The following is a 24023-nucleotide window of genomic DNA, read 5'->3' as shown; positions in this document are numbered from 1 at the left end:
CAGCTTTCCGGTTGTACGTCACAATGAGGACAAAGCTGGAACTATGACACTCGGTCGAGCGCATACCTCCCTCCGCCAGGCTGAAGTTACATTTTGCATCCCGTTGATGCTTTGGATCTGTCATGCTGCAAGTTGATGCCAATAACGCATCCATCGCACCTGTCTTACTTTTTCCTGCAAAAAATTGCTGTAAACCATGTCCTCAAGAAGAAGAAGAAGAACAACAAAATTAACATTACTAAAAAAAAAGTGTATTTTTGAAAATGTTACATGAATTAGCAGGAAAATGTTACATGAGTCATGATTGTTGTTCCTGTACAAACATTACACATTTTTTGAGTGAACTATGGCAAACTGATTGCATCGACCATTTGCATTACAGAAAACAATGGAGATTTAACCAGAAAAATGGCTCCAATCAAATACTTCCCCAAAACAAATAGCAAAGCATTGTTACCCAAAGCTCCGCAGTCCTTCCAATCGTGCTCAGCATCCCATCACCATTTCTTGGTAACATTAAGGTGATCGAGGTGATGAGCCATAAACTCATGCGGAGGGAACTTGCTTTTCCGAAAGGCTCTAAATTGCTCAATAAAATTCACTTTTTTAGAGTCTTTGGCACTTCCGTGTTCCTGGTCGGATGTAAGCCATGGACGACTCAACCAATATTGCGTTTCGGCCTCGATTTCAAGTCGGGCGATGAGCCGCTGCTTCGTGGCATCGGTGATTTTGGTCGGTCGCCGGTTCTTGCCGATCCACTGCTTCCCTGGAATTCTGCTGCGTAGGAGGATTTTTGCCAAGAACATTGTCCCAATTGGTGCCAAACCCTAAAACAGGAAGCATGAAACACGTTATTCCAGGGAGAGCAGCATGATCTGAACAATTGCTTCAGATTATTGAGTGTGTGCTCAATTAGATCATCAACTGAGATTAACGGACTTTTAACACCTTCATTGGACATTCAAGATAGGAGTCAAACCAGGTAAGTGAATCAAGGTCGTGACATTTCAGCTTTTCATGTTTAATTATTTTGTGTTCGGGTTGGTATTTCTTCACTTAACACTTATTCGTTGTTCTTATTTTGAATAAATATCATGGAAGTAAGATATTCATGTTTTTGGGTGTCTTTACACTTGATTGCCAAAAAAAAATGGCAATTTTATTACCCACGTGACCCGCTACGTCATCTCAGGAATTCTTTGCTCCGAATATTAAAAAAAAAAAATGATTTTGACCATCAGAGGATTCTTGATCAGAAAACCTTCGTCAAATTCACTTTCTGAGGAGTCTGACGCAAGTCGTGCGGCCATTATCCGTTCCGTGGAAGAAAAACCCGACCCTTGATTACGTCACGCAGATGATGTCATGACCATCACGATTTTTAGGGGTGGTGCCCGATGGGTTTGCTTTTTTTAAACTGCAACATCTCAAAAAAATTATTAGAATAAGTAAAGCTACATTCAAAATACACCACCCCATGCCAAATAAATAAATAACGTCCTCCAATGCGCGGCATCGCTGGGGCGCCTTCACATGTTCAACCAGAAGATGACACTTGTTCATGTGGTACCTGGTTTGTATGCACCAAACAGTTTTACAGGTATCCAAGACAAAACTGTACAAAGCCAAAATCAGCCGAAATACAACGTGACTTAAAATGACGATATTGAAGTTAGAAGGGACCGGTACCCCCACTTAATGCGCAAATTGTGGAAAAACGGCCAAGTAGATTTGGTCAGAGATGGATTTTTGAATTCAACAGATATTTCTACCCGAGAAATAACCCTCAGACATTTTGTTAAATAAAAGTCAAATAAAATCCTCTGAGCTCTGGGACTATCAGTATCTTGGTCTTTTGTCCTTTGACACCTCTTAACTGAATTCATAGCGCTTTGAGATATGCATGTTTTCAGCACATGTGAAGGATTACATGCACACGCATGTTTTCAGCACATGTGAAGGATTACATGCACACACGTTTTCAGCACATGTGAAGGATTACATGCACACACATGTTTTCAGCATACGTAAAGGATTACATGCACATGCATGTTTTCAGCATACATAAAGGATTACATGCACACGCATGTTTTCAGCACATGTGAAGGATTACATGCACAAGCATGTTTTCAGCATGGATGCACTTGTTTGTCATGGTTGACGTCTTGCGCTATTGTAAGTCGGGACGTGTGTAATTGAGTGCTGCTGGTATTCCTGGACAACTTTGATCCTTTATGCTTGGCTTCTCAAGAATCATCCTGATCGAAGAAAGTACCGGTACCTGATTTGGCACATAGCCATCAAAACAGTCTGCAGAAAATAATCCATTGGATTGTTGCTTGGTGTTGAACATGTTTGACACCAAGCAACGTGGAGGAAGGTTGGGGATGTAGGGTGGGTAGAGAGCCGGGGGGGGGGGGGGGGGAGGTATGGTGGGGAGATAGGGAGGAAGGGCAGGTGGGGTTGGTACTGGTTGGGAGGACAGGATGGAGGGAGGTAGGGCGAAAGGAGGGTGGATGGATGGATGGGTATTCCCTTATTTCCGACCGGAGGGTGGGTTGTGGGTACTCCCGCTCGTATTCATAATTTCCCCTTTCATAAAGGAGACACTCGTGACCAACTGGTGTTGGACTGATGTACAGTACACCTGTCGAGACGCTAGTGTACAGTGCACCATCAAATACGAATGTATAGCACGGTCGTGTACAGTACACCACAGAAACCAAGTGTACTGTACACCACAGAAAACAAGTGTACAGTACACAGCATAAAACAAGCGTACAGTACACAGCACAAAACAAGCGTACAGTACACAGCATAAAACAAGCGTACAGTACACAGCATAAAACAAGCGTACGCTGTTGACAGGATAAAACAGCGTACAGTACACAGCGTGAAACGGGTGTACAGTACACAGCATAAATCACAACACAGAGAGACATCTTTAACCAGCAAACGGTGCTGCCAACCAGGTCGTGCGCGGCCGGATCGGGTTTGCATTCACGGACAGTGTAATAACCACAGTCAGACGGGACATCATAATCATTATTATTGTTATTGTTGTTCGATCAACCTAAACGAGTGCGAAAATGGAGGACATTCCGCGAAGTATTTGCAGACAAAACAAAGCAGACGAAAAGCATAATATCGTACCTCGATGTTCGTCCGCCTGTTGTGCAACGAGCGGATGCACGGATTCAAGAATGCAGATTCGACCTTGCTGGCCTTTGGCGCTATTTGTCATGTGATCTATTTATTACGTAAGCACAAGCGGGGGAACATTTTGGCCCCGCCTCCCCTACCTAGCTCCTCCTCCTCCACCACGACTCCCAACCCATGCGTGTAAAATACAAACTTCCACAGATTTCCACCAATCCAAAGCCCATCCCTCCCCAATCCCCACAAAATTCATCCAGGGCAATATTCATGATCAAATTGTCACTTATTATAATAACAGACACCATGGTGTTGCGTAATAAATAGCCCGGAGTGGGCAACGCCATGACGGTCATCTCTTGAGGTTGCAGCTCAGACCATTGCTGATTCCTGGGGAACCTCTCTTGATCCCTTGGCAACCCCCCTGATTCTTTGGGAACCCCCCTGGTCCCTTGGGAACCCCTGATTCCTTGGGAACCCCCCTGGTCCCTTGGGAACCCTTGATTCCTTGGGAACCCCCCTGGTCCCTTGGGAACCCTTGATTCCTTGGGAACCCCCCTGATTCTTTGGGAACCCCTGATTCCTTGGGAACCCCCCTGATCCGAAATCGGAAAATCGAAGCATGAGCGATCCTACAGACCATCGATTAGAAGGATTGCATCGGGTTTCAGGGCAATCGGTTGAAAAATAAGGGATGAGTACAGATCCGAAGTTTGGGAGTTAACTAGAGTTTACCAAATGGCATCCAGTACGAGGAAAACTAGATGGTAATCATAGAATACTTACCCTGCGCAGTCAACTTAGTGTAAACCAACTGTTCTGTTTTGGAAGGTTTTTTTTACTTTGATCCAATATGACTGCCAGACCACGTGAGCGATGACATCATAATTTTATATTCTCTAAAATAATTGTTGTGTAGCGGCTGCCGCTGGGTGTTCACAATCGCCTTGCACCTATCAAGGACGCGGAGCGATCACCATGCCGGGCTCGTCCAGGACGCCCGGGCAGGCTCGCCCTCAACTTGCCAGGCCGCAGCCAGGACGCTGGGCCACGCCCCCTGGCGCCGGGCCTGGGCAAACCCCCTGGGTTAATAGATATATATTGCTGACCGATAAACGGGTTTTCAGAGTGCCTGAGTGTTTGATTTCAATAAAGCAACTCAGATGAATTCCAGCTTTTTGTCGCGTCCATTCTTCTGATCGACGTGGGAGCCCCAGCTCCTTCATTGGTGACCTATCGACATGGACACGGCAGTCGCCCTTAAACTGCCTACCTTCTGGGAGGCTCACGCGGCGGTTTGGTTCGCACAGGCGGAGTCCCTGTTCGCCCTGCGAGGCATCACGGCCGACGACACCCGCTTCCACCATGTGGTAGCTGCGCTCGGGTCGGCTACCGCGGCCCGCGCCCTGAGCCTCCTCGAAAGCCCGCCAGCCGCTGACAAATACGGCGCGATTAAGACACGCGCGGACACTGCGCGGACACTGTCCTGCTCTGCGACGTCTCCCAAGGCCAGCCTCGCCCCATCGTGCCCGTCACCTGGCAACGCCGCATCTTCGCCTCCCTCCACGGCCTTTCCCACCCGGGCCGGAAAGCTTCCCAGAAGCTGGTGTCGGCGCGTTTCGTCTGGCACGGCCTTCGTCGGGACGTCCGCGATTGGACCAGCACCTGCACGGCCTGCCAACGGGCCAAGGTCCACCGACACACCCAGGCCCCGCTGGCACCTTTCACCGTGCCCGAACGACGTTTCGACCACGTCAACGTGGATCTGGTGGGCCCCCTCCCCCCATCACGGGGGTTCACACACCTGCTCACCATGGTGGACAGGACCACCAGGTGGCCGGAGGCCGTTCCCCTCGTCTCCACCACCACCGCCGACGTGGCGCAGGCTTTCATCGCCACCTGGGTCGCCCGCTTCGGCGCACCGGAGGAACATCTCGTCAGACCGCGGACCACAGTTCACCTCCGAGCTGTGGGGCGCGGTCGCCCGCAACCTGGGGGTCAAGCTCCACCGTACTACGGCCTACCACCCCCAAGCAAACGGGTTGTGCGAGCGATTCCACCGCTCCATGAAGGCCGCGCTCATGGCCGGCCTTCAAGACGGCGGTTGGGCCGACCGGCTGCCGTGGGTCCTTTTGGGCCTTCGCACGGCCCCCAAGGAGGACCTCCAGGCATCCACCGCCGAGCTTGTCTATGGCCAGGTGCTACGCGTCCCGGGCGAATTCGTGCCCGACGCTACCAGTCCCTGGTCCGCAGCTCACCAGCGCTCGGACCTCCAGGAGGCCGCCCGACGGTTTGACCCCGTGCCAACATCCCACCACGGTGACCCCCAGTCCTACGTCCCCCCAGCACTCCGCACAGCGGAGTATGTTTTTGTGCGTCACGACGCACATCGGTGGCCACTCCAGCCGCCGTACGACGGGCCCTTCCGGGTGCTGCGACGGGACGACAAGTCGTTCGTCATCGACATCGGCGGCAGGTCGGACCGGATTGCAGTGGACCGCCTCAAGCCGGCGCACGTGGACGTCGACCACCCACCACGGGTGGCCCTTCCGCCGCGGCGAGGCCGCCCCCCGTCCACGGTGCCCCCCACTCGACCACCCACCATCTCACCGGACCCCCTCCCACGACCCGCCAGGGGTCGCTTCGGCCGGGTCATCAGGACCCCCCTCAAATTGACCCTGCCGGTGCAAGTCGATTCTGGGGGGACGTGTGTAGCGGCTGCCGCTGGGTGTTCACAATCGCCTTGCACCTATCAAGGACGCGGAGCGATCACCATGCCGGGCTCGTCCAGGACGCCCGGGCAGGCCCGCGCTCAACTTGCCAGGCCTCGGTCGGGACACCCGGGCATGCCCGGGCAGGCTCGCCCTCAACTTGCCAGGCCGCAGCCAGGACGCTGGGCCACGCCCCCTGGCGCCGGGCCTGGGCAAACCCCCTGGGTTAATAGATATATATTGCTGACCGATAAACGGGTTTTCAGAGTGCCTGAGTGTTTGATTTCAATAAAGCAACTCAGATGAATTCCAGCTTTTTGTCGCGTCCATTCTTCTGATCGACGTGGGAGCCCCAGCTCCTTCAGTTGCATAGATCACGCTCAATACATTTCAAACTGATCAGACTAAGCGTTGTCCCTGTCGAATTATGACGTCATAACGGAGGTACCGATGACATCACCATTAACATATCATTCCCCATGGAGAGTAGTTGACAATGAGCCAGGTCTCAATTTTTTCCATGGAGTGGTTTCAGATACTAACAACGGTACCCACCCTATGGGCGGGGCTTCAATTTGGAGGCCCAAATGAAAAGGCAAAATATCAGAAATTGAAGGCTTTTTAACGATTTATATAAACATCCGTTAAATCATATCACACGCAAATCATCAAAATCTAAACAGTATTTGTAGAATTTCAATAAAAGCCACATCACTGTTCATATCGGCAAATATTATTCCATCGTGTTTCAAATTTGGACAATGGGCTCTCCAATATTCGATGTGTTCACGGTTTGAATTACATAACGTAACGTTTGTGACGATGCTTTCATTGTGACGATGTTTGTGTTCACGGTAGTGTTTGATGTGACGGTGTGAACGTAATTTCGTAATGTTTTTCGTTTTTATTTTCGTAATCGTTTAATGAACATTTAATGAGCGTAATGATCATTAAAGGAATGAATAAATGTAATGAATAATTCGATGCGAAGCGAAATACGCCTCAGAGCTGTCACATTCACAATCGCTATGTCGTATGTACTCCCCATACGTGTTTCCTTCATTGTAAAAACTACCAAGTCAACAGGTAAAAGGATTTTGAGCCGATAGGTGTTATGGCCTTGGCAAGATCGATGAAGGCAGCGATCTGTTAGCTTATACACCGCCCAAATACAACAACAACAACAACATGCATTTTAAGGCCATTTTCCCTGCTAGAGCGGGGGTTAGCCTTGCGGTCCCCATGACAATCTTCTCCATTTTGCCCTATTTTCTGCATCTCTCCTTGTTAACCCCCTTGCCCGCATTTCTTCTACCACCATCTTTAGCCAAGTCTTTCTCGGTCTTCCCCATCCTCTACTTTCTTCTACATTCATTTCCATCACTCTTCTCAACCAGTCACTTTCATCCTTCCTCAACACATGACTAAACCATCTCAACCTGTTCCTCTTCACAGCATCACTCACAGGCAATATTCCCATCATCTTTCGCAATTCATCATGTCTTCCTCTCTCTCAACGATACTCCGCACATCCATCGAACCATTCGCATTTCCACCCTTTCAAGCCTTCGTTGCTGCTCTACGTTCATTACCCATGTCTCGCTCCCATAAATCATAACACTTCTCACACATGCAGCATACACCTTTCCCTTCAGCTTCAGCGACATTCTCCTCTTCATCAGCACGCCACTCAGTTCCCGAAACTGAGTCGTTTGTTCATATTCATGTCGCAAAATAAGGCTTTTGGATTGCTTGTTGTTTGGCTTGTTGGCGTGTTGTTGGTTTGGTGAAATAAGGTTCAAAAGTGGAAACATAACGTTTTTGGCTTGCTTGTTGTTTGGCTTGTTGGCTTGTTTTTGGTTTGGTTAAATGAGGTTCATAAGTTGCAAAATGAGGTTTTTGGCTTGCTTGTTGTTTGGATTGTTGGCTTGTTTTTGGTTTGGTTAAATAAGGTTAATAAGTCACAAAATAATATACCGCCCAAATAGCTATGTGGAATTCTCTCATGTAGAGATTAAACTCATGTCGTTTGAACTTTGGCCGAGTTCATTATTTAATTTTAATGATGTTTATATACGAATCAAAAAGAAGATAATTGGTTTTGGGTCGTCCTTTCAGCATATCTCGTGGGATTGTGAGTTGGAGAGACGACCGTGATGCCGGGGAGGGGGTTGGCATTCTCTCAAGCAGGGATTCAACCCTTGTCCTTATAAAAGGTCTTTGTCTGAGGTCACCGAGTCCGATCGGTGGAGCTGTTTGTGCGGCACCCGGGAAAATAATGTTATGTGCGAGTCCAAACCTGAAATGCTGGAGGCCAAAGCTAAAATTGGAAAAACAATATAGTGTTACGTGTTCCTCCCCGACCTCCTGGTCTCGGTATACCTCCGAACCCCGGGAGGGGCCACGGCAGAAAAATATATTATTCCGTGTCGAAATCAATAAGGAAACCACACCAATGGTTATGAACAAACCAATAATATATTATAAATCACACAGGAATAACATTACCACAAATGACAATTGAGAGTGCACTCTCTATTCCATCAGCTAGCATGCATAAGGTCACTCACAGTGTTCCAAGTGAGTGGAAAGAACCTTCCCCAATGTCTCTATATTCCCGTCTTCGAGCTCAGAGTTGGCCCCCTCCAGGTACGAACTTTCACTGTTCACGGTCGGCGAGCCGCCAAGTAATCGTCAGAAGCCTCGGTGCACACACCCACCACAGATACGTCTGAACGTGGTGGAAACGGTTGACGAAGCAAGGAAGGTTTGCTCGACGCGCGAAGCGCACGAGTCAAAATGGCAGACGGCTCGTACTTGAGACGTAATCACACGACGATGGTTCCTCCGAATCCAACGCCAACCTGACACGCAGGTTTGATCAGTCACAGCGATAACAACTCTATCGCGGAATCCCTTTCCAGGAAATCCAAAGTTCACTCGTGTCTCTTGCTCGACAACGTTCGATCCAGAACGCAAAGCAACCAGCTTCTTCTCCCACCTTTCTCACCGCCTCCTCCTCTTCCCTCATCGTTTTCCGGTGCACGATTTCCTGTATCATTTTAAGTTAACCTTTTAAACTTTAGATAGCTGTTCCTGAATAATAAACCTTTTGAGAATAATAATAATACATAATCTCAGAAACATGTCAAGTGGGTGAAAACCCCAATAACGGAAGTTATGAATCCGTAACATAGCCTATTTTACTCCAGGGGGTCCTTGGATTACCCATCCAAAATATTGTTGCGATCGGTTCAGCCGTTTTTGCGGTACCTTCGAACGGACGGATAGACAGACGGACGGACATTTGGTGAATCATAGTAAGATGAAGACACGTACGCCACACACAACTGAATGCCGAGCCCTACTTTTCACTTTGTAAGCGCAGGGTAAAAATTGGGATGTGGGATACGATTGGGAATTCAGTCTACCCTACACACACTACATCCTGCACTCCACCACACAATCTACACCCAACAAGTCTACCTTCCACCCTACACAGTCCACCCTCCACTCTACCCCCACCCCCCGACACAGTCTACCCCCCCACAGTCTACCCTACACACACAATGGACACCCGACAGTCTACCCTCCACTCTCCACCACACACAGTCTAACCTGCACTCTCCACCACACAGTCTAACCTGCACTCTCCACCACACACAGTCGAACCTGCACCCTCCACCAGCCAAAGTCTAACCTGCACTCTCCACCACACCATCCACACTACACAATCTACATCCTACACACTATACAGTCTACACTCTATCGGCCCCATCGGATCGATTAACCCGAGGATTCTTGCCCTCAGGCTGTCTGTCCCCTTTAAACATGTTTCATCTTGATTGATCGTAGTGCCATTCGTCCCTTGGTGCAGGCACCCTCATGAAGCCACCACGCACTGTGTGTTCCGATGAACCCATCAGAGAACAGCCCTGCCTCACACATTCCTGAAAAATAAATAGTGAATTTCTGGACTGAATGTGAGGATGATCCGATTCAGCTCTGGTATTAAAAACCAGCTTTGTACGACATCACTCACGTCCGAAGCTTGCTAACCGGGTTTCGAAATCGAAGGTCTTCATACTGCAGAGGCCTCTTCAAATTACTCCGACATTGTCGCCTCCACCTTACAAGGGAAATGGCCGAAATTGCGAGAAACTACTTCCGGAAAGATTTCCCCAGGGCCATTTCGTTCTTCTACTGTTACTGTACCATTTGACAACCAATTATTGCCTTCTTGCTCTTCACGGGGGAACCCACGACAGCCAGTCCTTTGGAATCGGCTGGTGTGTCCTCGCCATGGAAACCGTCCACGATGGAAGAAATCGGCTGGTGTGTCGTTGCCATGGAAACCGTCCACGATGGAAGAAATCGGCTGGTGTGTCGTTGCCATGGAAACCGTCCACGATGGAAGAAATCTGCTGGTGTGTCGTTGCCATGGAAACCGTCACGATGGAAGAAATCTGCTGGTGTGTCCTCGCCATGGAAACCGTCCACGATGGAAGAAATCGGCTGGTGTGTCGTTGCCATGGAAACCGTCCACGATGGAAGAAATCGGCTGGTGTGTCGTTGCCATGGAAACCGTCCACGATGGAAGAAATCGGCTGGTGTGTCGTTGCCATGGAAACCGTCCACGATGGAAGAAATCGGCTAGTGTGTCGTTGCCATGGAAACCGTCCACGATGGAAGAAATCGGCTGGTGTGTCGTTGCCATGGAAACCGTCCACGATGGAAGAAATCTGCTGGTGTGTCGTTGCCATGGAAACCATCCACGATGGAAGAAATCGGCTGGTGTGTCGTCACCATGGAAACCGTCCACGATGGAATAAATCGGCTGTTGTGTCGTCGCCATGGGAACCGTCCACGATGGAAGAAATCGGCTCGTGTCGTCGCCATGGAAACCGTCCACGATGGAAGAAATCGGCTCGTGTGTCGTCGCCATGGAAACCGTCCACGATGGAAGAAATCGGCTCGTGTCGTCGCCATGGAAACCGTCCACGATGGAATAAATCGGCTGGTGTGTCATCATGGAAACCGTCCACGATGGAAGAAATCGGCTTGTGTGTCGTCGCCATGGAAACCGTCCACGATGGAAGAAATCGGCTGGTGTGTCGTCGCTATGGAAACCATCCACGATGGAATAAATCGGCTGGTGTGTCGTCATCATGGAAACCGTCCACGATGGAAGAAATCGGCTTGTGTGTCGTCGCCATGGAAACCGTCCACGATGGAAGAAATCGGCTGGTGTGTCGTCGCTATGGAAACTGTCCACGATGGAAGAAATCGACTGGTGTGTCGTCGCTATGGAAACCGTCCACGATGGAAGAAATCGACTGGTGTCGTCGCTATGGAAACCGTCCACGATGGAAGAAATCGACTGGTGTCGTCGCCATGGAAACCGTCCACGATGGAAGAAATCGGCTGGTGTGTCGTCGCTATGGAAACCGTCCACGATGGCAGAAATCGGCTGGTGTGTCATCGCTATGGAAACCGTCCACGATGGAAGAAATCGGCTGGTGTGTCGTCGCTATGGAAACCGTCCACGATGGAAGAAATCGGCTGGTGTGTCGTCGCCATGGAAACCGTCCACGATGGCAGAAATCGGCTGGTGTGTCGTCGCCATGGAAACCGTCCACGATGGAAGAAATCGGCTGGTGTGTCGTCGCCATGGAAACCGTCCACGATGGAAGAAATCGGCTGGTGTGTCGTCGCCATGGAAACCGTCCACGATGGAAGAAATCGGCTGGTGTCGTCGCCATGGAAACCGTCCACGATGGAAGAAATCGGCTGGTGTGTCGTCGCTATGGAAACCGTCCACGATGGAAGAAATCGGCTGGTGTGTCGTCGCTATGGAAACCGTCCACGATGGAAGAAATCGGCTGGTGTGTCGTCGCTATGGAAACCGTCCACGATTATCCTCCGACCATCGAGTTACATTACGTTAGAATAAATCGGATGGTGTGGCATGGGCTTCATTTATCGGAGTCCAGTTAAAGGGTTGAATGACGTCATTCAAAGTTCAGCTTTTGAAATCTGTTAGTTGCTGGGATAACGAGTGCAAGCTTTATAACTTTAATAACTTTATTGCCAAATTGCATCACTAAATATACCTCACACCGATTGATGTTCTAAATTAAAACGAATGTACAAAACGTCGCATGAATCTTTATGGGATTTGAAAAGTATTATTATTACCTCCGCCACCAAAGGTGGATGGAGGTTACGTTTTGACCCCTGTGTGCGTTTGTCTGTGAACAGGATATCTCAAAAAGTTGTGTTCAGGTTGGGTGTGTGACAACGATGAAACGATTCGAATTTGGTGAAGATATGGATCCAGATAAGAGAATGTTTTAATTTTAACAGTGAATTTTCACCATTGAGAGTACAGGGCCAAAAACGACAGGTGGCATGATGTTTCGCTTCCACGATGATAATGCCGAAACCACACCGAGCTGCTCAAGTGCAGGAATTATTCAAAGAGCAGCTCGTTGAACTGATGCCACATCCGAACACCTCATAATGCTTGTCGAGGCAAAGATGCTGTAAATGTAGAATAGAGTAAAACGGTGATAAGTATTAATGTTCAATTTTAGAGGTGGAACCCTGGTGTTGGGCTAGCGGCTAGGGTGCCGGCTTGGGATCCTTGGACCCTGGGTTCGAATCCCGATCGATCGCTGAATTAACGCCACGGGGGTTGACTCAGCCTGCCATCCCTCCAAGGTCGTCAAATTGAGTACAAGGTCACTGGTAATTCCCTGGTTCGCAAGAGGCGACTAACAGGGTTGGCGGCAGGAAGGGCATCCAGCCATAAAACATTGCTTCAAAAAGGGGACCACGGTGCCCTAAAAAGGCCAACCCCTGCTATGCAGGGAAAAATGGCCTCCAAAGGTGGTTCTTTCAATAATTTCACGACGAAAGTTTGGACAACAATTCATCAAAGAAAATTACATTTTTTAGACAGTGGCCTAGTTGATGCCAATAAAGAACCACCTTTAGAGGCCATTTTTCCCTGCACAGCAGGGGTTGGCCTTTTTCGGGCACCGTTGTCCCCTTTTTGAAGAAATGTTTTACGGCCGGACGCCCTTCCTGCCACCAACCCTGTTAGTCGACTCTTGCGACACACAGGGAATTACCAGTGAACTGGTACTCAATTTGCCGACCTCAGAAGGATGACAGGCTGAGTCAACCCCCCTGGCGTTAATTCAGTGATCGACCAGGATTCGAACCCAGGATCCTAGGATCCCAAGCCGGCATCCTAACCACTAAGCCAACACCAGGCTTTGATGCCAATAAAGAATAAAAATAAATGCAGAATAAGATAATAAAACAAAATACTCGTAAAATGAAACAGCAGTACACACTTAGCATAGCAGCTGATACTCCAGCACAATACTCAGAGGGGCAAAGTAAAATATTTTAATGCACAGTCAAAATATGCACTAAGCAAAAACCAAGACCAGGAATGACATCGGATGTGGTCAATGAAAAATTTATTGCTACATGGGATTGTACTATCTCGAGTGCTCGTTTCAATGAGATAATTCTTGGTATTACAAACGCAACCTTGTTTGCACGTTCCATGGTCCTTACCCGGTGACCTGATTCCGCCAAGGAGGGGTATTTTTTAAGATGACGCGTTCTTTGGGAGTTTTGGGTAGATAAGTATAAAAAACAGACAAACGTGTAGGAGGCATCGTTTCACCGGAAGGAAAAGTATCCACTTGTTTGTGCACTTGCATGAATGTTTTTTTTTTAATTTTGTTTATTAAAAAGTCAATCTGTTGCAGCTGCTTCTAACTGCTCCTGCAGTTCACTAAATAATCGTTGTAGCTTCAGGTTTGTACCAAACAAAGGCAGCACCTCGCGTAGCAAACCCCGTCGAGAGAGACCCTGGACACAGCAGACAAAAAGAAAAATAAACAAGTACTGATACATTTAAAGTACACCGCCCCCATGCCAAATAATTAAATATCCTACAGTGCGGCATTGCCGGGACGCCTCCGGTGCCCGGCAATACCGCCGTGCAGCTCATAGACTGTATTTGGAGGGAGAGCTGCACAATAATTGATTAATTGCATAATTAAAATAAATAAAAGATTGTCATAAAATATTTTCTTAATCAATTGGCTAATAGCATAACTAAACCACTAGTGCTTCATCCGAAGGTGTAGCTTTTAGAAATTTAATTCAATAAGTCAGTAATAAAAAATTAAATAACTCATTTATTAATTAATAAATAATTATCGATTAATTGATTCATCAATAAATCAAAAATATGCTTGACAGCCAAATCAATTGGTCATTGTCATGTCCAAATATCAGCTTCCTAGCTCAAAAGGTGCCTGAGATATTGCCCAGATGAGAAAGAAAATAAATGAATGATTAATAATGAAAATAAATAAATAATAATCATAATTTTTTTTTCATAATTAATCAATTGGCTCAGAGAACATATAAAACACCACCATTTCATCCGAATCTGTAACTAAAAAAAATAAAAAACATTAGTCATTAATCGAATAATTAAAGAATTAATCGATTAATTGATTCATCAATAAATCAAAAATAGCCTTTGCAGCCAAATCACCTGGTCATTGGCATGTCGAAATATCAGCTTCCTAACTCAAAAGGTGCCTGAGATAATGGCCAGAAGAGAAAGGAAATGGAAAAGTACTTAATTAATCGCTAATAATTAAATAACTCATCAATTAATTGATCAACCAAAAAACAAAAAATAACGTTTTTGACAAATGACTTGCTCACTGTTGTGCCGAAATTTCAGCTTCTGAGCTCAAAGGATGGCTGAGATATCGCCCGGACAAACAACCAAGAAAACAAACAAGAAAACAACCAGCGTGAAAACTGAGTACTCCCTTTCAGCGTGCGTCATTGCCGAGCCCCATTCATTGCCCGGCAATGACGTCATGCAGCGCCTGGAGATGGCATAGGAAAGGAGCGGTGTCCAAAAGGGATATTTCCTGATTATGTGGCAATGGGAGCTCGGATACGTGAGAGGAAGAAGGGGGGTTAGCAGAAAATAATCATTCCACCTGCACATACAAAATAAATTAATACCTTAAAAGTTTTCAAGTTCAATATTTATAAAACAAATTACCCTCAAATATCTCGAGATGTTATTCTCATGATGCAAGTCAGGTAGGCAACTTTCAAAAAATCCTAAACTCCATAATTTAGTTTTTTACAAATCGGCAAACTTTCAGGTGTGTTTGTAAATAAATAGGATTTTGCCATAGACATGGAATTCTTGTGTTGAGCTTGGCTTCCAACAAATAACAAACTAGAACGACACTCAGTAGAGAGCATACCTGCACCAGGTGAACAGTTTATGTTTTGTATCCCAGAGCAGACCAGAACATCACAATACAGAATCACATTTAATCAAAATCATCCGTCCATAACTTTTTGAGATATCCTGCTATGTATCATTTTTAGCCCCGCCTCCCAATGGTGAAGAATCACTTTAAAAATTAAATAATACTCATGTCCGAATTCCATAATATTCAGATCTTCACCAAAATCGAATCTATTTGTCCTTGTCAGACACCCAACCGGTCCACCAAGTTTCGTCCAAATCCGTCTATAACTTTTTGAGATATCCTGCTATGTATCGTTTTTGGCCCTATCTCCCAACAGTGAAGAATCACTGAAAAAATTATACTAGCCGGATCCGGATCTGGATCTTCAACAAAATCTAATCATTTCGTCCTCGTCACATATGCTACCTCTCTGCCAAATTTCGTCTGAATCCGTCCAAAACTTTTTGAGATATCTTATTCACAAACAAACAGACAGACAGGCAGGTGTGAAAACATAACCTCCATCCACCTTTGGTGGTGGAGGTAATACACCATCATTCTGCTTCCAAAATATGTGAAAGCTTTGTTTTCATCTTCAACTGGCCTTGCTCTTCCATGAGCCTCGCTCTTGGAGTGAAAAACCAAGCGGGTCACCACTGGGTCATTATGAGAGACCACACGACATGTCGGTGGGTTAACAACTTTGGAGATGTAATCAAGCCCTAAAAGGGATGAGGCATATCTTCATGCTGAGGATCTCCAAAGACTGTACCTCCAGCACAACCACCGAAGTGAATTGAAAGATTGTTTACCAAAACATTCGTGTGCAGTCGGAATTTGAGATTTTCCAGGAATTAATTTCATATTCCAGGTGGTGAACCTAAGGCTTATGTTCTCGAGAGGTTAGTCGCCAAAGAAGAAGCTTTCATTCGGGCAAAGATGGAATCATCTGCAATATGATATAAAGCTTTGTCCAAGGAGAAGGTAAGGTAAATGATGTACATGAGAAATGAAACGACTCAGGATAGTGCTTTAAGGCAGGGCCGCCGAGAGCCAGAATGGGGTCAGGACAATATACTAAGTGCAAGGCCCCCTCCAAAAAAAATTCCCCGTATGATCCAAAATCGAAAAATCGAAGCGAGTGATTGTGTGGGCTGCAGTCTTGTATTAATGTATCAAGTTTCAGAACAATTATCCGAGCAATAAGGGAGGAGTAGCAAAAAATAGCAAAATGTTAACAGACAGACGGGTGGGGCGGGGGGGCTTGAGATGGGAGAGGAGGGAAGAAACATCTCTCGATTTCCAAGCTGATCTTGCACCTTCTGCTCTTTCTGTATTCTGTCCCCTCTACCCCATGCCCAAGCCCACCTTCTTCCAAATTCCCAGTTTTTCCCTCCAAAGAGTTTACTTCCGTATCCATCTTGTCTGCCCTGGACATCTTTCCCCATCCCTCATTCCTCCCCACATACCTGGTTTGTCTGTCTCTCTCTATTTTGTCCCTCAACCCTGCTGTCGGTGTCCACCCCATGCCCTCACGAGCACAATTTAACACACACCTTCGAGATGGGCATCCTAGACACCCAATAATCATCAAACTGTGCATCCAATAGTCTAAATCTCAACAGGATTGCATTTTCACCGATCAGAAGTTTCATAATTATTCGCTGGTTAATTCTGCTTGTTATCTCATTTGCAACCATCTTGGTTTTCAGCATGTGCATTACAGCAGGAAACTGGATTATAGGAATTGGGTAACAAGATTGTGAAGACAAATTCCCTCAAAACTTATTCAGTGAACAATACTCTTTTAGAAACTAAAGTTTCCGTCAAATTCAAGCAACTCTTACACTTAAACGACATAAATTATTAATAATATTGTTGCGGTTTTGAGAACCCACACAAGTAACATCATTAAAGGTTAAAGGTTGCACCCCATAGATAGGCCACAAGCAACACATAGGTCACCTTAGGACGGTAGTTATTTCTTAGTATGTGTTTAGGATAAGGCCATTCCCAATAGCTGCATCTGCGTTGCGTAAAACAAATAAGAGTAGGCCCCTTTCGTTCATTTTGGCAGCCTCCCTCCAAGCAACGCCATTAAGCGCTGTTCAGTCTGTACCCCATCACCCCTCCCAGTTTGTTACGCTCCTTGGCCAGCAGCCTTCGCTGCCCTAGGGCTCGCTCAACCCAGCCCAAAAGCCACGAGGTGAGGCCCGAAAAGGGGGCGGAGCGCAAGGATGAAGGTGCGGCCACGTCAAACAGCGATCAAGGCGGAGCCGGTAAGACCACACCAGCCAATCAGGGCTAAGGTGAGATCGCCTGATAGGGCGTGGTTGGGTTTTCCAGAGCGTTCGCTGGCTTGTCTTATAATAGCGCGCACGCAAAGCCCTTACACAGGACTGACGCAACTGCACTCGTTATATCAGGTTGACCTTCAGTTCTGAGCGAGGAGAGAGAGGCGCTCGAGAGTTGAGTTGAGTACTGAAGAACCTACGTGGTATTGACGGACTATCCAAGGATAAGCGTGCATACGGCGGTGGCAAGGAACTGGGGCTTGGCTTGGCTGTGGTAACATCAGTGGGGAAGTGGCGTATTACCCAGCGATACCGGGAGCGCGCGTAAAGGCGCCGGTACACTTATTACGTACGTGGCTAAGCGTGCAATAACCGCCAGCTTACCGGCCTTTCCCCAGTCACAATAATTGTCCGCTCGCGCCTACGCTACGCGGACAGCTGCCTGCCGGGTTTCGATCTGCTGCACAGAACGAGTCAAGGACCGGGACGAGCTGTGGACGCCATCGCCGGACCTTCCACCCTACCATCTGCATCCCGCGTGAGTCTGAGTCTGAGACCGAGTCTGAGAGCAAACAGGCCCGAGTCCAAGGGATAAGTAAGACTGATTAAGGCTGCCCTGTGTCCTTTTTCTTCCTCTTCCTTGTACATTCTTTCTTTTCCTCTTCTTTGTACATTGTGAATAAATTACCTTGTTCTTCCTGGTTGCTTCCTAATTCGATCGTCCAAGTCTTTTCTCCATTGGGTAACCGTGGCACGATTCCAACCGCTATAATCAGGTCTAGTCCTTGTTAACGGCCCGAATCGCGGCTCGCTTTGCTCAGCGTGTCCACTAACGCCATGGTTCGGGCGGGAGTTATTTCCTTGCTTCACGATCGGTGTTAGTACTTAGGTAATAGGACTAAATTCGACCAACAACCCTATTTAACACCGGCCGGAAGGAACGTGATAACTTCGGGATCGCGTCGGTCAGATAACGGACAAGGGGATTAATCCCCCCTTGATAAGGGGAAGGCCGACGTCGGAGATCCGCAACAATGGTGTCAGGAGTGGGATTTGGACCCGAAGTGCGCCTAACGCACTCCAAATTATGAGCGGCCAAAATTTTATTAACACCCAAATTTAAATCGTGCCATGGATAGCCAAGGCGATCGGATGCCGGTGGGGGTAGAAGTGGAGGAAGGGTTAGAGTCCATCCAGGACACCCGGGAAGAAGTGGAACAATTGGCAATTGAGGAGGATGCAGTTAATGAGGGTGCAGCAGTAGGGGTTGCAGGCGAGCAAAATGGCGGCGCCTCGCACATGGCGACGAGGGCCGCGCCCGCTGCGCAAATGGGGGGGATGAATATGCAGGACCTCATTGCGCAGCTACAGGCAGCCATACAATTGGGGGTGGACAGAACGCAGGAGCAAATTGGGGGATTGAGTAAGGAGATGGAAAAGAACAGGGAGCAATTGGGAAACCAAATTGGGGGATTGAGAAACGATGTGGGAAACCAAATTGGGGGATTGAGAAACGATGTGGGAAGTCAAATTGGGTGATTAGAAAGCAAATTGGGGGGATTCGGAAGCAAATTGGGGGGCCAGTTGAAGGACGTGGTGGCCAAGCCAGAGAAATAAACGAGGGGTTAACAGGGTTTGGAAACAGAGTGCGTGGCCAGATAAAAAAGATGGGGAAAGACATTGACCGCAGATCGAGCGGAAAAGGTACAAGGGTATGCGACTTGAGAAGCGCGGGGAAAGCGAGGTTGAGCCAAGCACAGCTGGGTGGACCGGGGTAGAGATCGCGACTCGGGGTATAGAGAAGCCGACGGCCGCTGAATTAGAAAATTTTATTTTATTAGCGCCAGCGGTCGTCGAGGAAAAAGAAAATGGAATAATTATAGTGGAAATTGGGGTTGAAGAGACGGTGGACTTAGAAGAGCAATCGCGGGAGGAAAAGATGGAATGCATGCAAAGTCCGTGTTCGCATCATGATGCCGTACTTGCTAACCCCAATGAAAGTTTGCAGCTGCGTGAGGAGAAAAGGATCCTGAAGGTAAGCAGGATTGTATATGGCGCGAAAAGGTTTGGCGCGAAAAGGTTTTTCGCGTGCTTGGGATCCCGGCGTCACCCGGGCACTTATGGAAGGTCCGTGGTGCGGCTGGTGCGCTGTATGAAAGGAAATGGCACAAGTGGGAGGAAAAGGTGTGCGCCAAAGCACGAGTGTGAAACAGTGTGAAAGGGAGAGTGAGTGCGACAGAGTGTGAGATGGATGGAGAGAGTGTGCGAGAATGCACACCAGAGTTGGTTGTGGAGAGTGTGCGAGGATGCACACCAGAGCGCATGATTGGGTGTGCGACAGGAGATTGCACACCCGTGGGTAGGTGCGCGCTGTGGGTGTATGCAGGAGTGCATACCCATGGTTGTTACAGAGGATGTAACTGAGTGCGCGAGTGGAATGAGTGCGCCAGGATGTGCGCGAGAGAGGTGTGTAACGGAGTGTGCGAGTGCGCCTGGGTGGTATGCATGAGCGAGTGCGGTGACGAAATGTGTGGGATGTATGAGAGGCACTGGAGCGCCGGGATGTGCGAGTATGAAACGAGTCACGTGGTGTGAGAATGCGACTCGAGCATCGACGCAGACCGGGGCAGCGTTTAGAGCGACGTACAGCCGACGCGAGCTCTCGGGGCATGGTGTTCGTTGTGTGCTGCGGGGGCCGGCGGGGATCGTTGCCGCGGCGCTCTTGCAAGGAGCGCCGTGCACGATCCGGGCCGGGCCCCGCCCTGTATGGTCGGTGCCGCACTTTGACGGGCAAGGCGATCGGCACGATTCCGGGGGAGGTCGGCCAGGTTGGACCCTCGCCCCCTGGCGGGGGCGGTGCTCCGACCGGGGGAGGTTGGGTCATCGGGCCGGAGACCGAAAGGCTCTGCGCCGGGATGGCGCCTGGAACCTCGGCCCGAGTATGCCTCCTCCCCAGAATCGAAAATGCCGGACGGACCCAGCCAACAGGAAACTGACCATTCGCATACATTGCTCGGCTTTGCGAAGCCGAGCAGCGAGAATGTATTCCCGCACAAGAGGCTCATAGTTCAGAGAACGGATAGTGATAGTGATGGTAAATGGTATACGGTGTAGAGGGATGGTAGATCTACCATCCCTCACATCGTATTTTTGGGGCAGAGGAGCTATAGATTTATGGGGTTTGGCAGTGTAAGCTAGTCAGGGTGGGCTAGGATAATTGATAGGATTTAGAGATGACAGTAGATGACATGAGATTGAAGTAGAGACATTGTACAAGTAGTGGGGACATAGAGAGCTTAGGTGGATGATAATGACGAGGGATGTGCTTAGTATAAGGGATGACAGGGAAAGCACTAGTATTAGGGGAAATAGATAGTTAGATGATGCTGTGTGTGTGAGTATGAGGATGCGCTTTCGGCGCAAATGAGGCATTGTGAATGAGAGTCTTGGTGGTGATGGTGAGGAAATGAGGCAATGCTCATGAATGATGTGTGTGTGTGTGTGTGAAAGTGTATGAGTGGAGTATTGAGGATGTGTGCAATTGTGTCAAGTGCATTGACTTGCATGGGGTGCAAGGGAATAAATGGTGTGTGGAATAAATGGTGTGGAGTGAGTAGTGTGGAATGAGTGGTGTAGAGTGCATGGTGCGAAGGAGTGAATGGGGGAAGGATGGACCCCTTCACGAATACCCGGGGAGGGTAGTTTAAGGTTAGGTAGAGGGAGTAGGTAAATTTGTTGGATATTGACATCTGTGGTGTGTGTGGTAGTAAAGAAGTGCTTTGAGGGGTGCATACATGTGTGGAATGGCTGGGCGTGTGGCTTAATTGGTGCGTGTGGTTATTGGGGCACTCCGCCACTGGTAGTCTGTCGGCCAGGTGAGGCCGCAGGTAGGCTTTGGGAGCCAGGTAGTGTTCAGAGCCCGAGGATCCTACGGAGAGGAACCGGGTAGCCCAATGCCAGAGGGGGCATTAGTGGGGTTAGAGCGCCAGGAGGGCCTTCCCCAGGTTAGGGTAGTGTGAAGGAGCGAGGTAAGCTCGGGTGGCGACTTCAGTGGAGGAGGTGCGCAGGTAGGTAGACCTGCTGGTAGAGCCACACGACCCAGCCCCAAAATTGTGCGAGGGCACAGACGGAAAAATTGGGGAAGTGAGACCCCAAATTGGGAGAGCACCACAGTATGGTCAATGGGAATTGGTTTTTAGAACCACATGGAGTAAAGATGGCCAATGGATTGGCAGGGCAAGACCCCGGGTAGAGTAAAGTGAGTTAATGTCAATTAGAAGGATAGTTAGGAGGAAAATCTCTTCGCACCATCCGCATCCACTCACCGAGGTGACAGGACTCCACACCAGGGTTTTGTAAACGATTTGGAAGGTAAAGACGCATCATGACGGAGTTTGACATTGTGTGCGATTCCATCCCTTCCTTCTTGGGAGGGATTGGCAGACTAATTCGGAATTAGGGGGAGATATGGGGGACGAGACAGTAGAGACGGAATTTGTAAATTGGGTAAATACGGGGAAGGGCAAGGGTAGTGTAGATTGACATGGGGGGTGACGTACGAGTAGGGACGAGCTTTCTCAGCTCGCTCTCCTGCGCCCTTCATGTCGCATTACCTTGTATTGATGTGTACCCTTGCGCCCTTGACCCCGCTAACCTCTGCTTTGTCTTCCTCCCCACTCATGGACCATGGTCTTTTGTGCGAGGGGAGTGTGCAGGTGCCCTGAGTTGTGCGGCCGCACTCTGCACTGCACCCTGCTGCCTGCACTGGTACACCATATGGACCACACGTTCTGTGGCCTGGCACCGTTGCTGGAGCAGACCATTGCTGCCAGCAGCATCTTGCTTGCGGACCACTGTTTTAAGTGGCGCACATGCCAAGCAGTCGGACCACCTAAGTTGGCCCTGCTGGCCTAAAATAAAACGGACACGGTTTGTGCCTTTTAATTATTCATTTGGTGTGTCAGGGGCAAAGAAGACTTTAAGTTTTGTTATGGCACACCGAAGACGAAGCAAGAAGATCCGTCACAACTCAGCAGTCAGCCAAGCACAAGACGTCATCATTAATAATTATTGAAATGTTTTGTGCATTTTTGATGATGGTGCTTTTTGTGCATTTTTTTAAATTTAGGTGCATATTGGTGTATGGTGTATTGGTGCAGTGCAGTGCAATTGTGTTTCCTCTTTTCAAAATTGCTACTTCTTTTTCCCACAAAAGACGTGTCCTGGGCTATAGTTGTAAATAATTAATTAGTGTCTTGTAAATAACATGCTCCCCACCGGCTTTATGTGTAGTTTGCGAACAATTCCGTAATTTGGTTAATTGTGGGCGTGAGTCAGTTAGGTAGTACACAACGCAGCAGGTGGGACATATCTAGTGTTAAAACTGTCGCACTCAGGGTGCAGAATAAATGTAGAGGGAAACTACACCTAAGTGTCACATGTAGTTGTAAAAGTAGTCGTGACCCAGGTATCAGAGCCGGATGTCCTCACTGATATGTGGTTCGGCTCGGGACGAGCCTGCCAAAAGGAGGGGTGCAGTGTTGCGGTTTTGAGAACCCACACAAGTAACATCATTAAAGGTTAAAGGTTGCACCCCATAGATAGGCCACAAGCAACACGTAGGTCACCTTAGGACGGTAGTTATTTCTTAGTATGTGTTTAGGATAAGGCCATTCCCAATAGTTGCATCTGCGTTGCAAAAAACAAATAAGAGTAGGCCGATTTCGTTCATTTTGGCAGCTTCCCTCCAAGCGACGCCATTAAGCGCTGTTCAGTCTGTACCCCATCGCCCCTCCCAGTTTGTTACGCTCCTTGGCCAGCAGCCTTAGCTGCCCTTGGGCTCGCTCAACCCAGCCCAAAAGCCATGAGGTGAGGCCCGAAAAGGGGGCGGAGCGCAAGGATGGAGGTGCGGCCATGTCAAACAGCCATCAAGGCGGAGCCGGTAAGACCACACCAGCCAATCAGAGCTAAGGTGAGATCGCCTGACAGGGCGTGGTTGGGGCTTCCAGAGCGTTCGCTGGCTTGTCTTATAAAAGCGCGCACGCAAAGCCCTTACACAGGACTGACGCAACTGCACTCGTTATATCAGGTTGACATTCAGTTCTGAGCGGGGAGAGAGCGGCGCTCGAGAGTTGAGTTGAGTACTGAAGAGCCTACGTGGTATTGACGGACTATCCAAGGATCCGCGTGCATACGGCGGTGGCAAGGAACTGGGGCTTGGCTTGGCTTGGCTGTGGTAACATCAGTGGGGAAGTGGCGTATTACCCAGCGATACCGGGAGTGTGTGTAAATGCGCCGGTACACTTATTACGTACGCGGCTAAGTGTGCAATAACCGCCAGCTTACCGAACTTTCCCCAGTCACAATAATTGTCCGCTCGCGCCTACGCTAGGCGGAGAGCTGCCTGCCGGGTTTCGATCTGCTGCACGGAACGAGTCAAGGACCGGGACGAGCTGTGGACGACATCGCCGGACCTTCCACCCTACCATCTGCATCCCCGCGTGAGTCTGAGTCTGAGAGCAAACAGGCCCGAGTCCAAGGGA

At 48.5% G+C, this 24023-nt stretch overlaps 1 protein-coding gene across 6 annotated transcripts in view; it reads right to left on the bottom strand.

Moving 5' to 3' along the window:
- Positions 1 to 229: 229 nt before the first annotated feature.
- The window catches only part of LOC137425634 (large ribosomal subunit protein mL63), a 130322-nt gene continuing 106528 nt past the window's right edge, over positions 230 to 24023 (bottom strand). For 3 of the 6 annotated variants that reach the window (XM_068114241.2, XM_068114244.2, XM_068114245.2), the window contains one exon: positions 230 to 827. In XM_068114241.2, coding sequence (XP_067970342.2) covers positions 498 to 827 — 330 coding nt within the window. In that variant the 3' untranslated portion in view covers positions 230 to 497. Of the gene's footprint in view, positions 828 to 3153; positions 3211 to 13270; positions 13761 to 24023 lie in introns of those variants that run through there. The other 3 variants (XM_068114242.2, XM_078776909.1, XM_068114247.2) reach the window with 2 other exon arrangements.

Source organism: Myxine glutinosa, chromosome 4 (genome assembly GCF_964187855.1).
Source record: "Myxine glutinosa chromosome 4, kmMyxGlut1.1, whole genome shotgun sequence".
Lineage (NCBI taxonomy): Eukaryota > Metazoa > Chordata > Myxini > Myxiniformes > Myxinidae > Myxine > Myxine glutinosa.
Note: the sequence above shows the minus strand (reverse complement) of the source record. Positions and strands in the feature narration are given on the sequence as shown.